At 37.4% G+C, this 21,355-nt stretch overlaps 1 protein-coding gene across 12 annotated transcripts in view; it reads right to left on the reverse strand.

The window, feature by feature from the left end:
• Positions 1-15,961, reverse strand: part of FAM135A (family with sequence similarity 135 member A) — an 85,590-nt gene extending 69,629 nt beyond the window's left edge. For all 12 annotated transcript variants that reach the window (XM_015568187.1, XM_006770337.2, XM_006770334.2 and 9 more), the window contains exons 1-3: positions 15,872-15,961; positions 14,057-14,177; positions 7,837-7,916 (exon numbers count right to left, since the gene is read on the reverse strand). In XM_015568187.1, coding sequence (XP_015423673.1) covers positions 7,837-7,916; positions 14,057-14,133 — 157 coding nt within the window. In that variant the 5' untranslated portion in view covers positions 14,134-14,177; positions 15,872-15,961. The remainder of the gene's footprint in view (positions 1-7,836; positions 7,917-14,056; positions 14,178-15,871) is intronic.
• Positions 15,962-21,355: the final 5,394 nt, after the last annotated feature.

Here is a 21,355-nt window from a genome sequence, read left to right on the forward strand (position 1 = left end):
GCCATCATAGGCCCAATCCCCGGGGGAGCAGGCCTAATCCAGCAGGTGGTCATCCCCCGAGGGGTCCCAGATTGTGAGAGGGCACAGGCTAGGCTGAGGGACCCCTCACCCCCGAGTGCACAAATTTTTGTGAACCAGTCTCTAGTATAACTAATAAAAACCAAAATCACAGTGCTCAGGAAATGCATTTAAAAAAAAAAGATACTTTGAGTATTTCTGAAACACTATGTGTCATAATGTCAAAATAACACTGCTTTGTAAATGACACTAATTACATGTAATATTTCTGCCACACAAATAACCTAGAAAGATCTCAAACAACCCAACCTAACATTTGACTGAACCATGAAGAAACAGAAAAATCTAAACAGAACAATAATGAGTATAAAGATTAAATCAAAAATCTGCCACCACAGAGAAGTCCAGGAGCAGATGGCTTCACTGGTGAATGCTACCAAACACTTAAAGAAGAATTAATACCAATCCTTCTCAAACTCTTTAAAAAAGTGATTAAAAGGAATAGTTGCAAACTCATTTTACAAGGCCAGCACTACCTTGATATGTAAGGCAGATAAAGACATAACAAGAAACTACATGCCAATATCCTTAATAAACACTGATGCAAAAATCCAACAAAATACTAGCAAACCAAATGCAAGAGCACATTAAAAGGATCATACAATGTGATCAAGTGGGATTTACTCCTGAGATGCAAGGATAGGTTGACATATGCAAATCAATGAACATGATATAGCCCTGGCACATGTGTCTCAGTTGGTTAGACATTGTCCCATGCACTTAAGGGTTGCCAGTTTGATTCCTGGTCAGGGCACATGCCTGGGTTATGGACTCAATCCCTGTTTGGGGGCATGCAGAAGGCAACCGTTCAATGTTTTGCTCTGACATAGATGTTTCTCTCTCTCTTCCCTTACCTCTCTCTCTCTAAAAAAAAAAAAAATCAATAAAAATATATTTAAAAAAGAAATACTTGTGTTGGGGAGTGTGTTAAAAATATACATATATGATATGACACATAAACAAAACGAAGAATAAAAATCATTTTGTCATCTCAATAGATGCAGAAGAAGCATTTGATAAAATTCAACATACTTTTTTTTTATATATATTTTATTGATTTATTACAGAGAGGAAGGGAGAGAGATAGAAAGTTAGAAACATTGATAAGAGGGAAACATCGATCAGCTGCCTCCTGCACATTCCCCACTGGGGAATTGCCTGCAACCCAAGTACATGCCCTTGACCGGAATCGAACCTGGGACCCTTCAGTCCGCAGGCCGACGCTCTATCCACTGAGCCAAACCGGTTTCGGCAAATTCAACATACTTTTAAAAAAATGTTTTTTTAAGTTGATTTTGGGGAGAGGAAGGGAAAGGGAGAGAAAGAAACATCAGTGAGAGAGAGAGAGACATGGATCAGCTGCCTTCTGCATGCCCCCCACTGGGGATCAAGCCCAGAATACAGTTATGTGCTCTAACATGAATCAAACTGGTGATACTCTAGTGTATGGGACAATGCTCAACCAACTGAGTCACACTGGTGAGGGTTCAACATACCTTGATGATAAAAACTCACAATAAGTTAGGTATAGAAGAAATGTACTTCAACATAATAGAGGCCATATATGGCAGATCCTTAGCTAACATCATGCTCAACAGTGAAAAGTTGAAAGTGTTCTTCTAAAGCAGGGGTGAAGCTGAAACCGGTTTGGCTCAGTGGATAGAGCGTCAGCCTGCAGACTGAAATGTCCCAGGTTTGATTCCGGTCAAGGGTATGTACCTGGGTTGCGGGCACATCCCCAGTGGGAGATGTGCAGGAGGCAGCTGATCGATGTTTCTCTCTCATCGATGTTTCTAACTCTCTATCTCTCTCTCCCTTCCTCTCTGTAAAAAAATCAATAAAGTATATTTTAAAAAAAATAAAAATAAATCAGGGGTGAGGAACATAAGGCCTGAGAAATCATTTGGTCTGGCCCTGCAAAGGCATTAGGGGTGAGTTGAGTGTTTGACCAAATATAGCAGGCTAATTTTAAGTTGATAATTTTGTATGGCCTGTGAATGATATTATAAATATCCAAATGGTCCTTGGCAGCAAAAAGGTTCCCCACCCCTGTTCTAAATTAGGAACAAGATAAGAATACCAACTTTCACCACTTCTAATGCAACTTAGCACTGGAAGCCCTAGCCACAGCAAATTGGCAATAAAAAGAAATTAGAAGTATCTAATAGGAAAGAAAGAAGCAAGAATGTCACAATTTGCAAATGACACTATCTTATATATTGAAAACCCTAAAGACTCCACCAAAAAACTGTTAGACTTAATTAACAAATTCAGTAAAATTGCAGGATACTAACTCAACAAAGATCAGCTGCATTTCTATACACTTAACAATGACCTACTCAAAAGAGAAATTAAGAAAGCAATCCCATTTACAACAGATCCAAAAACAATAAAATATTAGAAATAAATCTAACCAAGGAGATGGAAGACCTTTATACTGAAAACCATAAGATATTAATGAAAGAAATTGAATAAATACAAATAAATGGCCCAGGCAGCATGGCTCAGTGGTTGAGCATCGACCTATGAACCAGTAGGTTATGGTTCAATTCCCGGTCAGGGCACATAGAAGAATCAATAATGAATGCATAAATAAGCGGAACAACAAACTGGTGTTTCTGTTTCTCTCTCTCTCTCTAATAAACAAACAAACAAAGAAATAAACCATACACACAGGGTAAAAGCTCCTTGACACTGGTCTTGACATTGATCTTGGCAATGATTATTTGAACTGGACAACAAAAACAAAGGCAAAAATTAAACAAATAGGACTACATCAAACTAAAAAACTTCTACACAGTGAAGGATAACATCAATAAAATGAAAAGGCAACCTACCTGGGAGAAAATATTTGTGACTCATATATCTGATAAGGGGTTAATATTCAAAATATATAAAGAAAGCATAAAATTCAATAGAAAAAACCCCACACACCAAAAAATCTGATAAAAATGGAAGATTAATTAAATAGATATGTTTGCAAAGACATACAAATGGCCATCATATACCTAAAGAAGATGCTCAGCATCACTACTTACAGAAAATGTAAATCAAAGCCACAAAGAGAGACACCTTACACCTGTAAGAATGGCTATTATTAAAAAGTCAAGAGATAGCAAGTGTTGGTGAGAATGTGGAGAAATGGAATCCTTGTGCACTGTTGCTGGGAATGCAGATTGTTGTAGCCACAATGGAAACAACATGAGGTTTTAAAAAAAATTAAAAACAGAACTACCAGGGAAATGGTACCTGAAGGAGAGGGCGAGCAAAGTGGTGGTGCAACAGTCGGCACAGAGTGGCGGTGCTACGCTTAGTTAGCCTGGTTGTGTGGCAGGGTGTGAGGCAAAAAAAAAGATTCTCCATGGACAGAATTTGGTTGAAATGAAAATAGTAAAAATAAAAAAGGACAGAAGAATTAAAAGCCGACAGCTTCTTCTGTTTCAATAAAATAAAGACTTATGGTTAAGGCTATACCTTTCCAGATAGTCCAACAGCTAAATCACCAGTTTCCAAGGGCATGTGCACCACCTATGGAAAACACTGAATCCATGCACATCAGATGTCCTTGACAACTCATCCCACCATACCCCTGCACAAAATTTGCTGCAGCAGCAGGCTATGAAGGCAACCACTGCGCTTCCTTTCATTAGCAAGTAGATATAGTATCCCTGACAACAAAACAGAGGACGTAAGTATCTCTTCACAGTATCATGGCCAGCTGAGACCACGCTAAGAATATCAGCTTGCCTACATGAAGACCCCTTCTCTTCTTGGGTAGCCAGGATTTAAAGGAGAAACACTGACCTGTGCCACTAGTAAGTGACTAACTTTTACACACTGAACTGGTCCTGAGAACTGAGATGTCTTCTTTATAAGTGAAGACTGTACAACATAATCTCAAAGAACTGCACAGTGGTGCAAACCAGAGGTGTACTGTGTGTGTAACAGACTGAGAAATAGGCAAGTTAATCTTGTTGAAAGGTTTTTCATCTTTTGTTCTATTTGCCAATGTTAGTGTTTTGCTGGCTTCAGTTGTTACCTTTTTCTGGTTCCTTCTTTTCTATTCTTATGGGTTCCAGAAATCCCTCTCCTGACAAAATCAGAAAGAAGAAAATGCTAACTACTTAAATGAGAGTTCTGGGGAAGAGTGGGATTTCTCTGAAGAAGGAGATCCTGGGTGTCCAACCTGACACCTCTGGAGAGTCCTGCCTGGCAGGATAGGTTCCTTTTAAAATATTCAACTACTTGGAAACCTTTAAATCCTAATTCCTGATTATATCCTGCTAAACTCTTAGATCCAACCACACCGGTCTATATACCATATTTTTCTGTTTATAAAACGCCCCCATGTATAAGACGCCCCCCACTTTTCCAACCCAAAATTAAGAAATCAATATTTTAAACATTTTGCTGGTTTTCCTCTTAAGGCCTGCTTCTTTTTTGGCATCTTAAGGAGTTGTTCTTCCTGTTTTCTCCACTGTCTGATCATACACTCAGTGGGAGGAGATTCAAATTTTCTCTGCAGCTCTATTTCCATGTTCTTTTGCACAGCTGATTACATTCAGTTTGAATTTTGCAGAGTAAGACGATCGCTTACTGGTATTTATTTTTTGACATCTTCATGTGCTCAGAATGATAGGTCTACATATAGCATTAAACAGGTACCTGGTTCTATAGAAAATATATTTCCTGCATCTTGTCACTCAAATTTTAGTCAAGAGGAAATAAAACATATTCCAAAAGACCAAAGAAAAAGGATTATTAAGAGAGCATTTATATTTTCTATACTAACTGCTAGTGGATTAAAATATTTCAGTCTATATGTTTCCTGGAGCAGCACTTAATGCACTTTCCTATCCGTTGCAAACTTTCCAGGATTGCTTCTAACTTTAAAGAAACTTACTATGGAAAGTCTCAGCCTAATATGACCTGAAGTTAGAATTTTTTTAGTATCATTGTTTTCCTACATAGATTCGCTTTAGATCTCTCTGAACAAGAAAGTGTATGTACTCTTGTAAATGAGTCCTGCAGTGTTTATTTAGATGAGTCAAAATGTAGAAGTCAATATAAATAAAATGCATGAGACAGTTAGGTCTTTCCACACACCTGTAATAAAGAGTGAAACCTGTGTATGATCCTGGTTAACTGGACATTTAAAGGTTTCAGAAAATAGATTGTGAAAGATTTATCATATGCCCCCTTATTTTAGTTTTGCTTTTTCCTATTCTCTATAACTAAGTGCTATCTACAATGTGGCATCAAAACCTTAAAGCATTAATAGAATCATAAATTCTATAAATGTGTAGTAACTTTAGGAGAAAGAAGGATGTTTATAACCTAACTAGAGGCCCAGTGCACAAAATTCATGAAAGGGCTCAGCCCTTGCAGCCAGGGTGGCTTGCCTTGGTCCTCACAGCCCTGGCTTGGTCCGGAAGTTCGTTTGGCTGTCTGGTCTAATTAGCATATTACACTTTTATTACTGTAGAAGATGAATATTTCTGCTGAGTCTTAGTAGTCTTAAGGAAAAAAAGGAGGGGATTGCAACAGGTAGAAAAAATATTTGTTAGTGGAAAATTACTGAACTGAAACCAAATCATACTGTATTGTAACTGAATGTTATCAGAAACTGTTCCTAGGTAGATGTTTTCTACGAAACTGGTTTTTAAAATGTTACAACCTGTTTTTTGAGGTGGGAAAGGGGAAAGATGGGGATAGAGTATAAACAACAACAAAAAATAGAACTACCATATAATTCAGCAAGCCCACACATGGTTATATATTTAAAAGAAACAAAATCTGTATCTCAAAGAGAAATCTGCACTCCCATGATGATCGTTGCAGCATTATTCACAATAACCAAAATAGGACAATAACCTAAGTGTCTGTCAGTGGATGACTAGGTAAAGAAAATGTGGTATACTAGTATATACACGGTGGAATATTATTCACCCATTAGAAAGATGGAAATCCTAACATTTGCGACAATATGGAAGAACCTGGAGGGCATGCTTTAAAGTAAAATAAGTCAGATAGAGAAGACAAACACTGTGTGGTATGTTAAAACAAAACAAAATAAAACAAATCCATTTTTTATACAAACTGACAGTAGAATGGTGGTTTCCAGGGGCTGGAGGTATGGATGGGGAGAAGTAGACCAAAGGTTACAAACTTTCAGTTATAAGATAAATAAGTTTACTATTTCATTTTCTAACTGCAAAGAATAAAATAGTATACTATAGCCCTGTCCAGTTTGTCTTAGTGGTTAGAGTGTTGGCCCACACTCACATATATTGAGTCCCCCAAAAATGTATACACACTTTGAATGATGATAAAGTCAGTGTTTATTAACATATAGTTCATTTTTAAAATTTAAAAGAATCTATAGAAATGCATACATTTTTTTGTTAATGCCTGTTTTCAAACTGATGGCCATTCTGGTCCAGGCACTGCTGATAACTCAAAAAAACGGAATCTTAAACATCAAGAAGCATTTTGTTCAGTATTTGTGTACCCTCAATTCATCGACTGTTGCCAGTTTTGTACCGTAAACTTTATCTTCTATGTATCCCTGTAAAAAAAGTCTAGTGGCATTTTAGGATAAACTTCCTTTGTTCAAAGCTTAATCTAGTTTCACCCATCATTTCAAATCAGTTAAACCTGCAAAGAGGTGAAAATTAAATAAGATAACAAGCGTTAAAGTGTGTATTCATTTTTTTGAGACACCCTATGTCAGTGATGGCGAACCTCTGACACGCGAACTCATTTTTTTGGTTGATTTTTCTTTGTTAAACGGCATTTAAATATATAAAATAAATATCAAAAATATAAGTCTTTGTTTTACTATGGTTGCAAATATCAAAAAATTTCTATATGTGACACGGCACCAGAGTTAAGTTAGGGTTTTTCAAAATGCTGACACGCTGAGCTCAAAAGGTTCGCCATCACTGCCCTGTATTTTTGTTGTTACTGTTTTTTGTTAATCCTCATTGGAAGTTATTTTTTCCATTGATTTTTAGAAGAGCAGAAGGGAGAGAGGAGGTGGGAAAAGAGAGAGACAGACAGAGACAGAGAAAGAGAGAAAGAGAGAGATCGCCATGAGAGAGATGGATTGGTTGCCTCCCACATGCACTCCAACCGGGGGGCCAGGATGGAACCAGTGACCTGCAACCCAGGCATGTGCCCCTGACTGGACTGACACTCTAACCACTGAGAACATGGGCCAGGAATCACTGTATATTTTTCTTTTCTTTTTTTGTTAATCCTCACCTAAGGAAATTTTTCCATTGATTTTTAGAGGTAGTGGAAGGGAGGGGGAGAGACAGAAAGAAACATCCATGTGAAAGAAGCACATCAACTGGTTGCCTCCCACATGCAAGCAAGGTATATGCCCTTGACCAGAATTGAACCCGGGACTCTTCAGTTCGTGGGCTGACATTCTATCCACTAAGCCAAACTGGGCTCAATGTATATTTTTTAAATTACATTTCAGTACTTATGTTTTTCTCCCTGGAAATTTCACATACATTTTTTTTTTCATTTGCTCATGGTAAGAGAGCTAAGAGGGAAACAAGTAACCTATAAGCAAGCCTGTTTGACTAAAAGTCTTAAATATATTTCTTACAAGAGGTATAATGATGTTCTTTGGTATCTTGTATTTGTACAAAATAATTATGAAAAGTCATTGGCTAATATAATGTTTCAGATCCTTTTTTTTTTTAAGTTGACAATATTCCTTGTTTAAAATATTACTTGGCTTACCTGTTGCATGAAACAAACTAGCTTCTACCCTGTGGGGAACTCTTGGTGGAATTTTCATAGATGCCCGAATCTGGTAAAAACTAAAGCAAAAGAGACAAATAAACCATTTCAAAAAACATTTAAAATACACAATGTCCCAATTTCTATACAGTTATACATACTAAAGTAATAAAGTTGGTCTGCTAATATCAGTCTCCCATAACATTTACTATTGGTAGAAAACAATGTATGAGACCCACAGATCAAATATTAGTGTGGGATAAAACCCAAAGGGAAATCAGTATATTTAAAGATAAATGGGAAAAACATAAGAAATATATATGGTATTTCTTACTCAAATGAGAGAATGCCATCGCAATCAGAGGAGTTAATGAGGTACCTAAGAGTTTCGTTGCTTTATTTATTTTTTTAAAGATAATAAGAATAAATTATTCTTACGCACAATTTTGAAAAGAAAAAGAATTATAAATGGTTTTTAAAAATTGATTTCATACTATAAAAACCTACCCCCTCAAAAAAAATCTCAGATGTAACATGTTCTCTTTCTACTTGCCTCAAATTTAGTTACTGCTTAATCAGTTCTTTATCATGTAACAACAATGGTGGCAAATTAAACACTAAAATATTTAGAAGAGCAGGAAAAGAACCATAATGAAACATGCACAAGAAATGTTTCCTCACATTCCATTTCCATTTACTCCTTATTGGGCTATATTTCCAATGTTATTCAGTAAGCTATTTATTGATGTTATTTTTAAATTATCACAATAAAATACTGTATAGGAATTACTTGAAAGTTTAAGTTTCTCATCTCAGTATCCTAAGTAATCATTTGATATACCAGAAAATAAGCTAGTAAAGATATTTTTATTTTCTAATAAAAATTTAGGTAGTTTATGTATGTTTATCTACCAGAGCTGAGTTATTTAACATAACAGCTAAACACAAGCTTGAAATTAACTAGCTTAAATGGTAGAAGTAGTAAGGATCCAAGTAGCATAAAGAAAAGATGTAAAAGATTTTTAAAAAAAGATAAATCAGAATAGAAAAAAAGAGTAAATTATATCCTTGAAAATACTCTTACAAATAAATCAAGCCTTATATCTAAAAACAGTAAGCCTCTCATCATTAGATTTTTAAAAGATCAGTAACAATATTCTTCAAAAGTCCTCAATTGATAGGGAACCAGATTATAGAATAGCAAATTAATAAAAGCAGTAATTATACATACTATATTTATGCTGGTTGGCAATAAAAGGGAACAATAATTCACTTAATCCTTATACCCAGTTCCAAACCTCCAATTATTTAAAACTACCTCCACTAGGATATGTTAAAGAGGAAACCACAGGCCCAAATAGTTATTTATGTTAAAACCCATCACAAAGAACCTAGACTTAATACCTAACCAAACTGCAGTTTCAACCTTTTCTAGGAATGTTATCTTAATTGGTTAGTATGGAATTTTCTGGTCACTACCAATGAGGTAATCTGTCAAGCAGGCCCTCTCCATCCACCAAAGGAAGCTCAGGCAATCTGATAAGACTTCTTCTTTCCTGTAAGATAACCTTACCTGAAACAATCCTTTCTTTTCTTTTCTAAGAACTTTCTTGTCATAACTAGTTTCTGTCTAAAAGCGTCTTCCATTTTGTACAGCTTCTGGGGCTCCTCTCTATTTGCTAAATGGGATATTGCCTGATTCATAAATTACTCATTAAAGCCAAGTGTTGAATTTTTATTTTATTTTATTTTATATATTTCTTTATTGATTTCAGAGAGGGAGAAGGAGAGAGATAGAAACATCAATGATGAGAGAGAATCATTGATTGGCTGCCTCCTGCACACCCCAGACTGGGGATGGAGCCCGCAACCCAGGCATGTGCCCTTGGCCGGAATCGAACCTGGGACCCCTCAGTCCGCAGGCCAATGCTCTATCCACTGAGCCAAGCCGGCCAGGGCCAACTGTTGAATTTTTATTCGTTAACAGGTATCTCATTTCAAACTCCACATATCAAAAATGAACTATTCTTAAGTCCCACATCAGTCATCCTCTTCAACTTGATTACTTATCTCAGTATTTCTAATATTGTCTAAGTCAATGTGATTTAAAACTTCAGCATTACCTTTTAAATCTCACATTACAAATTCTGTATCTATAAAGTCGAGCAATGAACTGATATGCCCACTGTCTATATCAATTAATTAAAAATTTTTTCCCATATTTGATTAAACAGTACTTTTTCCCTTTGCTGCTATTTCAAAGTAATCCTAGATATCATGCAAATCCATACCTCTTCATATATATTGTTTTCTGTCAGTATCATCCTCTACATGGAATCAGTCATTAAATCCTACTATTTATTCCCCAAAATGCCTCTAGAAATTAATTAAGGTGTGTGACAGGTTGATTTTAAAAATGTTTCCAACTTTTTCACCCATCCCTGTTTCTACATCTCTTGCAATGTGACTTCCATTAACAAGTGAGTGTAGTTCCCAACCCCTTAAATCTGGGCTGGCTTTATGACTTGTTGTGGGCAATACAATGTGGCAGAAATGACAGTGTGCTAATGCGAAGCCCAGGTCTTAAAAGGTCTTCTTATATAGTTTCTTTCACTTTGGAAACCTGCTTCTTCCATGAGAATAAGCTGGAATATGAGAGGTCATGAACATAACTGAGTCAGTCCAGGTGAGGCGGTAAGACCATTTTGCATCAACTAGCACCCAGCCAACCTACCAGCTGAATGTGAATTCATGAGTGAGCCAGAAAAGATTAGTCAAGCCAGCCCAGATCAGCTGAACCACTCAGCTAATTTATAGACTTAAAGCAAAAATAAATGTTTATTGTTGTGATGCCAGTGAGGCTTTGTGTTTGTTGTTAGCTGCATAACTGTGGCAATATATAACTAATACAGAAATTGGTATCTAACAAAAACTTAAAAATATGTGACATTGACTTGGAGACCAAAGTAACAGGGTTACAGAGGCAAGAAAAATGAGGAAACTATAGAAGACTTAAAAAATGGTAACCCATGTTATGCAGTGATGAAACTTATGTAAATATAATGTCAGCAATAACTTAGAAGAATTTAGACAATGTACCTAAGAAATTTTTGTACGTTAGCAAGCTAATTTCCAGGCAGAATGCTAAAAATGTCACTGGCTGCTCTTACCTAAATATAAGATTTTGCAAGAGAGATAAGCTAAAAAAACAAGTGATCATCTTGCAAGCAGAATCTAAGAGAGACCAGGACTTGCTGGGTTGGAATATAAAACTGATTCCCTAAAGATTTTTCAAAATAAAATGCAGCCATGGACAAAGATCAAATCATGGGTGTGGCTATAAATCCCTTTCTTAAGATCTCTAAAGGAATTAAGGCAGTGTCTAAATACACATTTTGTTTGACAAGAGGGTTTTTAGGGAATTTAAGGGCATGATCCCACAGAATTCTGATCTCCCAAGAGTAGTGACTACATCTAGAGAAGAGTCATGCCTTAAAATACAATTGTGGGTATACGTTTCATGGAATCCTATAATAAAAGAGAAACATGGTAATTAGCTGTACCTCTGCTACCCTTCCCATTGACTAATCAGCGAGATATGCAAATTACCCGCCAGTCAAGATGGTGGCCAGCAGCCAAGCAGCTGGAAGCGGACATGAGGCTTGCTTGCTTCAGTGACGGAGGAAGCCAACATTCCCCGCCTGCCGCTGCCGGCCTCTGAGCTTGCAGTTTGAAACATTGTTACAAATATAGAATCTAAACAAACTTCAGAAACCTGCTTTCAGCCAGCCGGGATCTCAGAGCTGGAGTTGAAACAGTGTTTCGATTATAGAACCCAAACAAACCAGATACCTGCTTTCAGCAGCGGAGGCCTCAGAGCTGGAGCCAAGCCTCAGAGCTAAAACTGGCCCAGAAAAAAAAGAAAAAGAAAAAAAGGACAGGTTGGGAGCTTCAGTCACCCGCCAGCCTGAAAACAGCCCTCAGTCCCTCACCCAGACTGGCCAGGCACCCCAGTGGGGACCCCCACCCTGAAGGGGGTGTGACCGGCTGCAAACAGCCATCAGCCCCTCACTGAGGCTGGCCAGGCACCCAAGCGGGACCCCCACCCTGATCCAGGACACCCTTCAGGGCAAACCAGCCGGCACCCACCCGTGCACCAGGCCTCTATCCTATATAGTAAAAGGGTAATATGTCTCCCAGCACCGGGATCAGCGGAGCTGCGAGGCCTCCTGGCACCGGGATCAGCGTGACAGGGGGCAGTGCCCAAACCCCCTGATCGCCCTGCGGCTCTGTGTGTGACAGGGTGCGGCGCCCCAACTCCCCGCCACGGGCCCTGCTCTGTGTGTGACGGGGTAGAGCCATAACCTCCCCATCGGCCCTGCCCTGAGTGTGACAGGGGGCGGGGCCCCAACTCCCCTATCGGCCCTACTCTGTGAGTGACAGGGGGGAGCTCCCCAACCCGCTGATGGGTCCTGCTCTGTGCGTGACAGGGGGCAGCGCCCCAACCTCCTGATTGGCCCTGCTCTGTGCGTGACAGGAGGTGGCATTGCAACCTCCCCATCGACCCTGCCTTGAGTGTGACAGGGGGTGGTGCCCCAACCCCCGAATCGGCGCTACCCTGAGCGTGACTGAGGGTGGCATCGCAACCTCCCAATCCGCCCTGCTCTGTGCATGACAAGGGGCGGCATCCCAACTCCCCAGTCTGCCCTGCTCTGAGCCCGACCAGGGGCTGCATCTAGGGATTGGGCCTGCCCTCTGCCACCCGGGAGCAGGCCTAAGCCAGCAGGTCGTTATCTCCTGAGGGGTCCCAGACTGCGAGAGGGCACAGGCCGGGCTGAGGGCCCTCCCCTCCAGCCCGAGTGCACAAATTTTTGTGCACTGGGCCTCTAGTGGGTTATATAAAAATATAGATACCCAAGAAAAAGGAAAGGAAAAAGAAAAAGAAAAAAAGAAAGAAAAATATAGATACCCATAAGTTTTAAATTTTATTGGCCAAAGAACCACTAGCTTAGACACCTTGTCTGGTCTTATAACTTGCTTAGCCAATAGAATGCAGTGGAAGTAACAAGTTGGCCTATTCAAGGTGCCTTGGCATCCTCTGCTCTTTCTTGCACTCCTAACTCTGTCATGAGAAGCAACCTTGGCTGTCCTACTGAGGGATGAGAGAACATGTGAAGCACAGCAGAGCACAATTATTTTATATTTTCAACAAAATGGCAAAGCCAAGCCAAGCAAAAACAAACAAACAAAAAAACAACAGAAGGTTTCTCTCATTCTACTCCTGTTAGTCATAGCTGCACTACTACCATTCTTATCTTAGTACAGACCTTTGGGTATATATCTTAGGAACTGCAAGCACCTCTAAACTGTTTCGTCTGCTTCTATTTCTTATACACAACCAACCATCAATCTAATATATCACAATCTTCATGAAGTTATTAAGTCCTTATTGTAATAATAGTGATAATTTCATTCTTACTTAGAAACCATCAATAGCTATCCTAGTCCCTAGTCTCAACTCTTCCCCAGACATTAAAAGACTTTCAAAAACATACCTCTCCTTTTTTTACTATCTTTTCTTCTAGAGAATATCCAATCTCCTAAATATTTTTTGAAATAACATATTAATTCCCAGTTCCAAGACTTGATTCATGCTGCTCTCTCTGTAGATCCACAGATCTATTTTTTTTAACCAATAATAAATATTATGAGAGACTGATATTATAGGATAAGTTTATCCTTTGCTTATCCAAGTCTTATTCATACTTTGATCTTATTCTTCCATAATGATTTTCCTAATATATAACCTAGAAAGATATTTCTTTTCTATTTTTTCCTAGAGCACTTTCTACATACACTTATTGAACATTCATCATTTTGTGTTCCTTCTTTGGTGTTTCGGATATATATTTTATTTTCCCTGTATACTATAAGCTTTTAAAGAGAAGAAATGAGATTTTATACATTTTCATTAAAGTTCTCTCAATTATTGGTACAAATATATAAACACATGTTAAATATATCCAGTATTATCATTATATCCATGTGGATAATTCTCAAACAAGTATTTAAAAATAAATTTCTCTGAGAAAATAATTACTTGAATATACCTCACTGTTTTCCTTATATATATACTGGAACAAAAGTGTGTAATTAAATATAAATAAAAACTGTACATATTATCTTATACAAAATATAGTTTTCACATTAAAATACACACCCTCTCTGAAATAAATCCACATTGTAGAACTTGTTTAGCTCCACGGAGAATTCTACCATTGCTTGAACTTCAGTCATTTTTAATTTATATTCAGAAGACAAATCTGGTAACACCACCTTTGCTGAAGAAGAGGGAAAAAATAATGAAAAGCCCAACAACAAAAATGCCAACTTACAAAAACACTACTATTTAAACATATTTGAGTATCATATATAGGCAAAAAAGAAAAGTGAAGCAAATTAGTTTAGTGTATCTAACTTAGACTAACCCAACAAAACAGCACCAGAATCTATACTTACTAAGTATACTTACTAATAATATATTTACTAAAATAGCACTCTATAATATAATTTAAGATATGTCCTGTTAGAATGCTTTTTCTAAGATTTGTTTCCCTTCGTGGCATGTGATAATAAATAATACACCAAATTACTAAAAGTAACTTTTGACTTTATCTATCATAAATAAAATAGTAACTTATTAAGGAAAAATTAAACTACCTAATTATCCTCTCCTAGTTCTACATTGCACATAAAGGCAACTCCAAAGTTAACATCCTTTAATCCCCATATATATTCATGAAGGTTTTTCTCTGTTAGGTAAAGTTCTTAAATGACTATTCATTTTTAAATTTTAAAAAAATTTCCTCCTCATAAAAGCCTGAAAGTATTAATCTTCAAAAATGTTAAAATAATACAGATAAGCAAAAAAGAAAACATTCACAATTCTATTCACTAAAATACATACTTTGGTATATGTTCTTCATATGTATGTGCATTTGTACAATTTCTATAAAAGGTGGTATCAAACCACATGTATATTTCATAACCAGTTTATTTCACTTAATTTTTGTTGTTGTTAATCCTCACCTGAGGATATGTTTTTACTGATTTTAGAGAGAGAGGAAGGGAGAGGGGGAGAGAGAGAAAAAGAGAGAAGCATCAATGTGAGAGAGAAACATTGATCAGTTGCCTCCCGTGTGCACCACAACTGGGGATCGAACCCCAGACCTGGGTATGTGTTCTGACCAGGAGGGAATCAAACCCATAACCTTTTGCTGTACAGGACAATGCTCCAACTAACTGAGCCACATTTGCCAGGGCTCACTTAATTTTTTTGATGAACATCTATGTCAATAAGTGTAGTTTTGTAACATTATTTTGTACACTGTGAATGTTATAATTGAAACAATCTCCTATTATTGGGTATTTTAGTGGTTTCCATCTTTTCACTATTTCAAAAAAGCACTGCTACAATTATCTTTAACAATAATACATGCTTTATAAAAAAAAAAATTCAGAGAAGGAAGTATTGAAAGACAATTCTCCAGAGTCTTGTGTTTCTGTATGTCTTGCAAGCAGAGACAATGACTACCTAGTGTTCCAGGCTATTTTTCAAGGATGTGTTTAGCAAAATCTTAGGAAATCAGAGATAGCATTTCATTCTGGAACACAGGGCAGATATGTTTACTGTCCCAAGTAACAGTGGCATAAGTAAGGCAAGATTATTGTCCAAAATAAAAGATTTAGGTGCCCTTAGCTCAGGGTTCCTCTACTATAACACCACCTACTCATATACAGGTGTAGCCTGGTACTCTAGCTACTGCTATTGCTGTGGGTATAAACTATCCTCCTTGATCCAGGAGTCTCATGTCTTTTAACCACATCCACAGCACAGGTGGCAGGCTAACCTGCTAGCTTGCAAGTGGGATAAAATCTTAGACCCTTCACAGTTCTTGAAATAGTTCTTCATGGAAATTTGACATGTAATCTGATCTATTATGAGTTAAATGCAAAAGAAATACCATATTCTTACCTCTACTGATCAAAGCTTCATTTTAACATTATTAAATAACAAATCTTGTACTTCCAGTTACTGATTCTTGTTAAAAATATATTGTTTCTCCTCTGAAAAAAGAAAAATAACATCTCAAACAAAATAGTAAACATAAAACAGTCCACTTTAAGGAAACCTATGCTTTGTTAGTTACTTAATATTCTCAATATCTAAAAGATCTATATCCTCTAAGGTTTAGGAATAAGTTTTAGAGATTTTGTTTTCATTCACAGTTTCACTGATATCAGTATTAACTATTATAACTTTGTTAAGGATCCACTTGTATATATTTTAAAGCACAATAATAAATAGAAGACTACTTTCTTTAGTTTAGTGGTTCAGAAAAAATCTTCATGAATACCCAAAACATTACAAATCTATTAAGTTTTAAGATGTAGAACTCACAATTTTTAAATAACTCCCTGGGTAGAGAAATGATTTCTAAAATCATTTCTGAATGAAATGTGTGTGTGTGTGCTCATACACACAATCACACATATGTTGAGTTACCTAAAATATTTTGACCAAAATGTTGCCTAGATATGCTATAGTTTCCCCCAAACTCCAAATATTTATTGCTTAAATTAAAAATGAAATCTTTTACCCTTGGTATAATTATTTTAGGTACTAAAAATCTATACTAATAAAAGGGTAATATGCTAAGTAGACTGGATAGACCAGATGTCTTCCGGATGTCCTTCCAGACAAAGCTGCAGCAGCTGTGAGGGCCGAGGAGGGCCGGCAACCACAGCGGCCAGCAGTGGCAGCAGCAATGGGGTGATAGGGGTGATGCCTTCCCCTGATCGGCCCGGTCACCTCCCACAGAGGGAGGCCAGACTGCAGCCTAGGCCCGCTCCCCAGGGTCTCCCAGACTATGAGAGGGGGCAGGTCAGACTGAGGGATTCCCCACCAGTGCACGAATTTTCGTGCACCAGGTCTCTAGTCTATATATAAAACCCTAATATGCAAATAGACTGAATGGAGGAACAACTGAACAACTGGTCGCTATGATGTGCACTGACCACGAGGGGGGATGCACGGAACATGGCGGGCATCAGCAGAGGCAGGATGATGGAGCAGTGAGCGAGGATGCCAGACCAAGGCAAGGTGCTCGCCACTGTCTCGGGGCAAGCCTCTGGTGGTTACTGAAAATTCTTTGCTCTCACATGCCACAGTCCCGCCCTGCGCTTGCACCTGCTGCCGGTGCAGCGCCGGTCTGGACTGCTCAGTGCAGTCAGCAGTGAGAGCGGCAGCTGCCAACCCCAATCGCCCCTGGAGGCTTCTCCACCTCTCCCTGCTTCTGAGGGGTAATCATGGCAGCAGCAGTCACCACTCGCACCTGCTGATGGTGCCAAACCTGCTCGCACCTTCTGCTGGTGCCAGCCCCAATAGCTCCACGTCGTCAGAGGGTGCGAGTGGGAACGGTGTCATCAGTGTGTGGGAGCAATGGCGGCGGGAGTGGGGCTGCCGGCAGACAGGGGACAGGGTGTCGCATGGAGGATGGGCCAAGACCCATCCCTGTGTCCACCGCAGCCTTGTGGCCCACAATTCCTTTTAAGGTGCATGAATTTGTGCACTGGGCCCCTAGTGTTAGAATAAAGACCACGTGCACTCTTTTGCAGATATTTTCTTCTCTTCATCATAAAGATATAGACTGCCACCTTCCATAACTGTTATTTTAAACCTTAATCATCACATCAAAAAGCATAAGTTATATATAGTTATGAATTGAGAATAATCAGCCAATGACATGTGGATTAGTCTTGCATTTAAACCTGTTATCTGGTGTAATTCTGGCCACCTAAATTGTTTAAATCTTCATGGTTGGTTCAGTCTAAACATCTGTCCTATTTTTTGATGCAGTTGCCTCTTTGATTGGCTAAGGCCCTAACACCCTGCATAGGTCCCTCTTGTAAAGGTTAAATATGCTAAGTCACTGGATTATATCCTGCTTTAAAATGGCCAAGCCACCTGTTACTTGTCTGACTCTGAAAATCACCACCATTCAGATGGCTCTAGCCTTTTTTTGCCTTCACAGTTATTTACGTGCACACACATTTTCATCAGTGACATTTCATTTTAAAAAGTGATTCACAGTGAAGATGAGTTTAGCAGAATCATTACAGTAGAGGGGACACAGAAAGTCACTGGTCTAGAAACTTTTGCTCGCACTCCTTAGACATCAAGATGAACTCCTAAGGGCCAGTCTTATGTTATACTGCAAATTATAGAGATATTTAAGAAGATAAAATTCTTCTCTTTTGGGGAGAGGAGAAAAGGGAGATCTTCCAAGAAAAGACAAAGAGAATAACTTGATAAACAAACTTTTTAAAAACCTCTGTTTCCCTTTTGATACCAAATACAGGTCAAATAACAATATAAAATAGAAACCAAACAGAACAGACATTTAGAACTTTTTGGAGCACCTACTCTTACATCAGTAACTTTAACTATGTTATTTTATTTAATTATCATAAAAATCCAAAAGAGCCGTTATTACTCCATGTTATAGGTGAGCAAACTAAGGATCAGAATGTTTACACAATTTATCCAAAGTCACATTTAGGAAATAATGAAAAACGACAAAAACCTCAAATGTATAAAACTCCACAGTTTATATTTAAATTTGCATATTTCTAAAGCCTACACCTGAATTGTTATAACAAACAGATTCAATGGTCATCAAGCCATAAGATAAATATACCAATAAAACAAAAACTGAAATCAGAATGCAACAATGAAGAAACATTTGCACTTGATAAACTACTACAGTCAATTTTCCATTTAATTAACATTATTCCCTAAGTAGGAAATCTTCCAATTTCCCACATCCCACAAACACCATATCTGAAGTTTTAAAGGCATTGTTCTTGCCCTGGCCTGTGTGGCTTAGTTGGCTGGAGTGTCATCCAGCACACCTAAAGGTCTTCTTGATCAGGGCACATACCTAGGTTGCGGGCTGCATCCTTTACCCTGGTGGAGGTTGGAGGCATGTGGGAGGCAACTCTCAAAACAGAGCACTATTCATTTTGAATAACTGTGCTAATATAATAGAAATCCATATAAAATTATTTTTAAACATAATGTAAAAAAAAATGTTAGGAACTTTTGAGAGCATTTCCATGGTTGACTTAGTACATGAGAATGAAGTAAAGAGAAAAAACTTTTATTGCTTATTATGGGGCACTTTATGAAAGCCACCTCTGACATTATATGGAAAACAGGATTTAATTTATCAAAAGCAATTAAATCATATACATTTTTCAGGGATACATCTATGCCATAAAACAAACCTGCCAGTAACATAAGACAGAGTGCCTTTGAATATATCATGTTATTATATGCCTTAAAAAACAAAAACAGGATAGCCCAAAGTACCAAAAACTAGTTACTCCTTTTAACATAAAGAGAAATTCAGAAAGAGCTACAATCATCATCTACTACCTAGTTCAGGGATCTGCCCAGCATTCCTTAAAATACTTAGTGTTATTAATTATCTCAACAGAGAAAAAAGCTCAGAAGGAGAATAAATTACAATCCTCTTTCTGAAAAATATTCTAAGAAACAATGTTTTTTTTAACTGTCTATGCTTTCTTTAGTCTACATTTAACTTTGGTATCAGACAGACCTAAATTCTAATTCAACTCTAAGCCTAAATTTTCTCAAAAAGAAATATTTATCATTGCTAGGTCAAAAGATTAAGGCTTAAAAAGGTTATATATATACATATTTAAACAAAGCACTAAGTATGGCACTTCGTGCTCAATAAATTGCTGACATGTTTTATTTTATCTCAATTTTTAAATATGATTTCATTTAAGAAAATGTCTATTCAAAATAATGCAACTCAACTAAACAGGCCATTATTATAAGTTTCAATTGCATTGTTTGAAAATATTTTCATTTATAGGCCATAGGACTTTAAAGGGAGAAGAGCTGGCCTCCAATTAAGATCTTGGAAACAAAACAAAAACCAAGACAGTGAATATTTCAACTTTCTAATTTAAACAATATTTCTATTTCATTCCTTATTACATTTCTCTAGTTCCTCCTGCCTGAAGGACAATTTCAGAACTTCTTTACCAAACTGGGGCCTTGACAAGAATTACATTATATAATTATCATACTTTAATATAAAATAGTCGTAAGATTACAGAAGAGGACTGGTGACAGTCTACAGTCTAATCTTATCTGCCTGAGGAAAGTAACTAATTTTTAGTCTTAAAGTGGATCTGAGTAAGAATGAGAGTGGTTTTAAAATCTGGGTTTTTCAATTCCAAAAGACAAAAGTAATGGCAAAGGCTTCCAAGATCTTAAATTGTGATTACCTATAAGCCCTCACTTTGCTGCTTAGACATTTACGACTAGCAGTAGTACATATTTCCAATTGAAGCTAATAACTTACTGGCAACTTGGAGACATCAAAGAGCAGGTGTCAGAGAGAACACTGCTCTAAAAAAACAATTATGAATGAAGCAGCTGCATCCTTTAAGGCAACTTCAAGGGTATCTCAATAAGGTAATACTTCTAGGTCAGAATACATTGAGAACTACAGCAAAAGGAAAATTAATAAAACAACGGAACATAATACTATCAATAGCAGAACTCTATATAATAACATAATTGAGAAATACTTTGAATATTATAGATAGTCAAAGAGACCTAATCCCATAAAAGGAAATATTTTCTCAGAGTACTCTCCTGGTTGAGAGACACGTAGTTCATAAAAATTAATTTCATAAAAACAAAAACCACCTAAGGGGTTATTCAAGTAGGAGACATCTCTTAATGGTATATACCTGACACCTTTACATTCCCATTAAGAAAAAAGGGGCAAATTCTTATTAAATTTAGCACATCATTGGTAAATATGTATGTACCTGTTAAAAAACAGTAATCTTTAAAAATAAAATTTAAAACCCCTGTGGAGTTGTTTCACTCTATTCCTTCTGAAAAATCTAGACCTGATTAACAACCCGTGCTTCATAACTTTTCTGAAAAACCATTGAGTCCATTAAGAATGCTTTCTTCTTTATCACCACTCTGCTTCTTATTCTTACTCATTTCTATACCTTCTTCCTGATAAACAACTCAAGGGGGAAAAGAAACCACTACTCCAGATCTATATGCTCCCATCTTCCACCCATTTCTTTAATGCACACGTACACATCCACATCACAAAACTCACTGCGAAGCAGTTTCTCCTCAATACCTAGAGTTAAAGCAAAGGAAATCCTTGCCCTTTCTATCCACTAAATAATCCCCATTCTCAAGGGTCTATTATCTACAGTAAACAAAGCTAAAACATAAGATAAGAGAAATATTGTAGGTAACCAAAGGTACAACTCTTACATCTTCAGTGTCAAATCCTGGCGAACAAAGGGCATAGCTGTTCTATACAGTGAATGCTGTAATGTTTGTTTTGTTGTATATGAACATTAATCTAAGCAAGTCCATAGTTCA

Source organism: Myotis davidii, unplaced genomic scaffold (genome assembly GCF_000327345.1).
Source record: "Myotis davidii unplaced genomic scaffold, ASM32734v1 scaffold803, whole genome shotgun sequence".
Lineage (NCBI taxonomy): Eukaryota > Metazoa > Chordata > Mammalia > Chiroptera > Vespertilionidae > Myotis > Myotis davidii.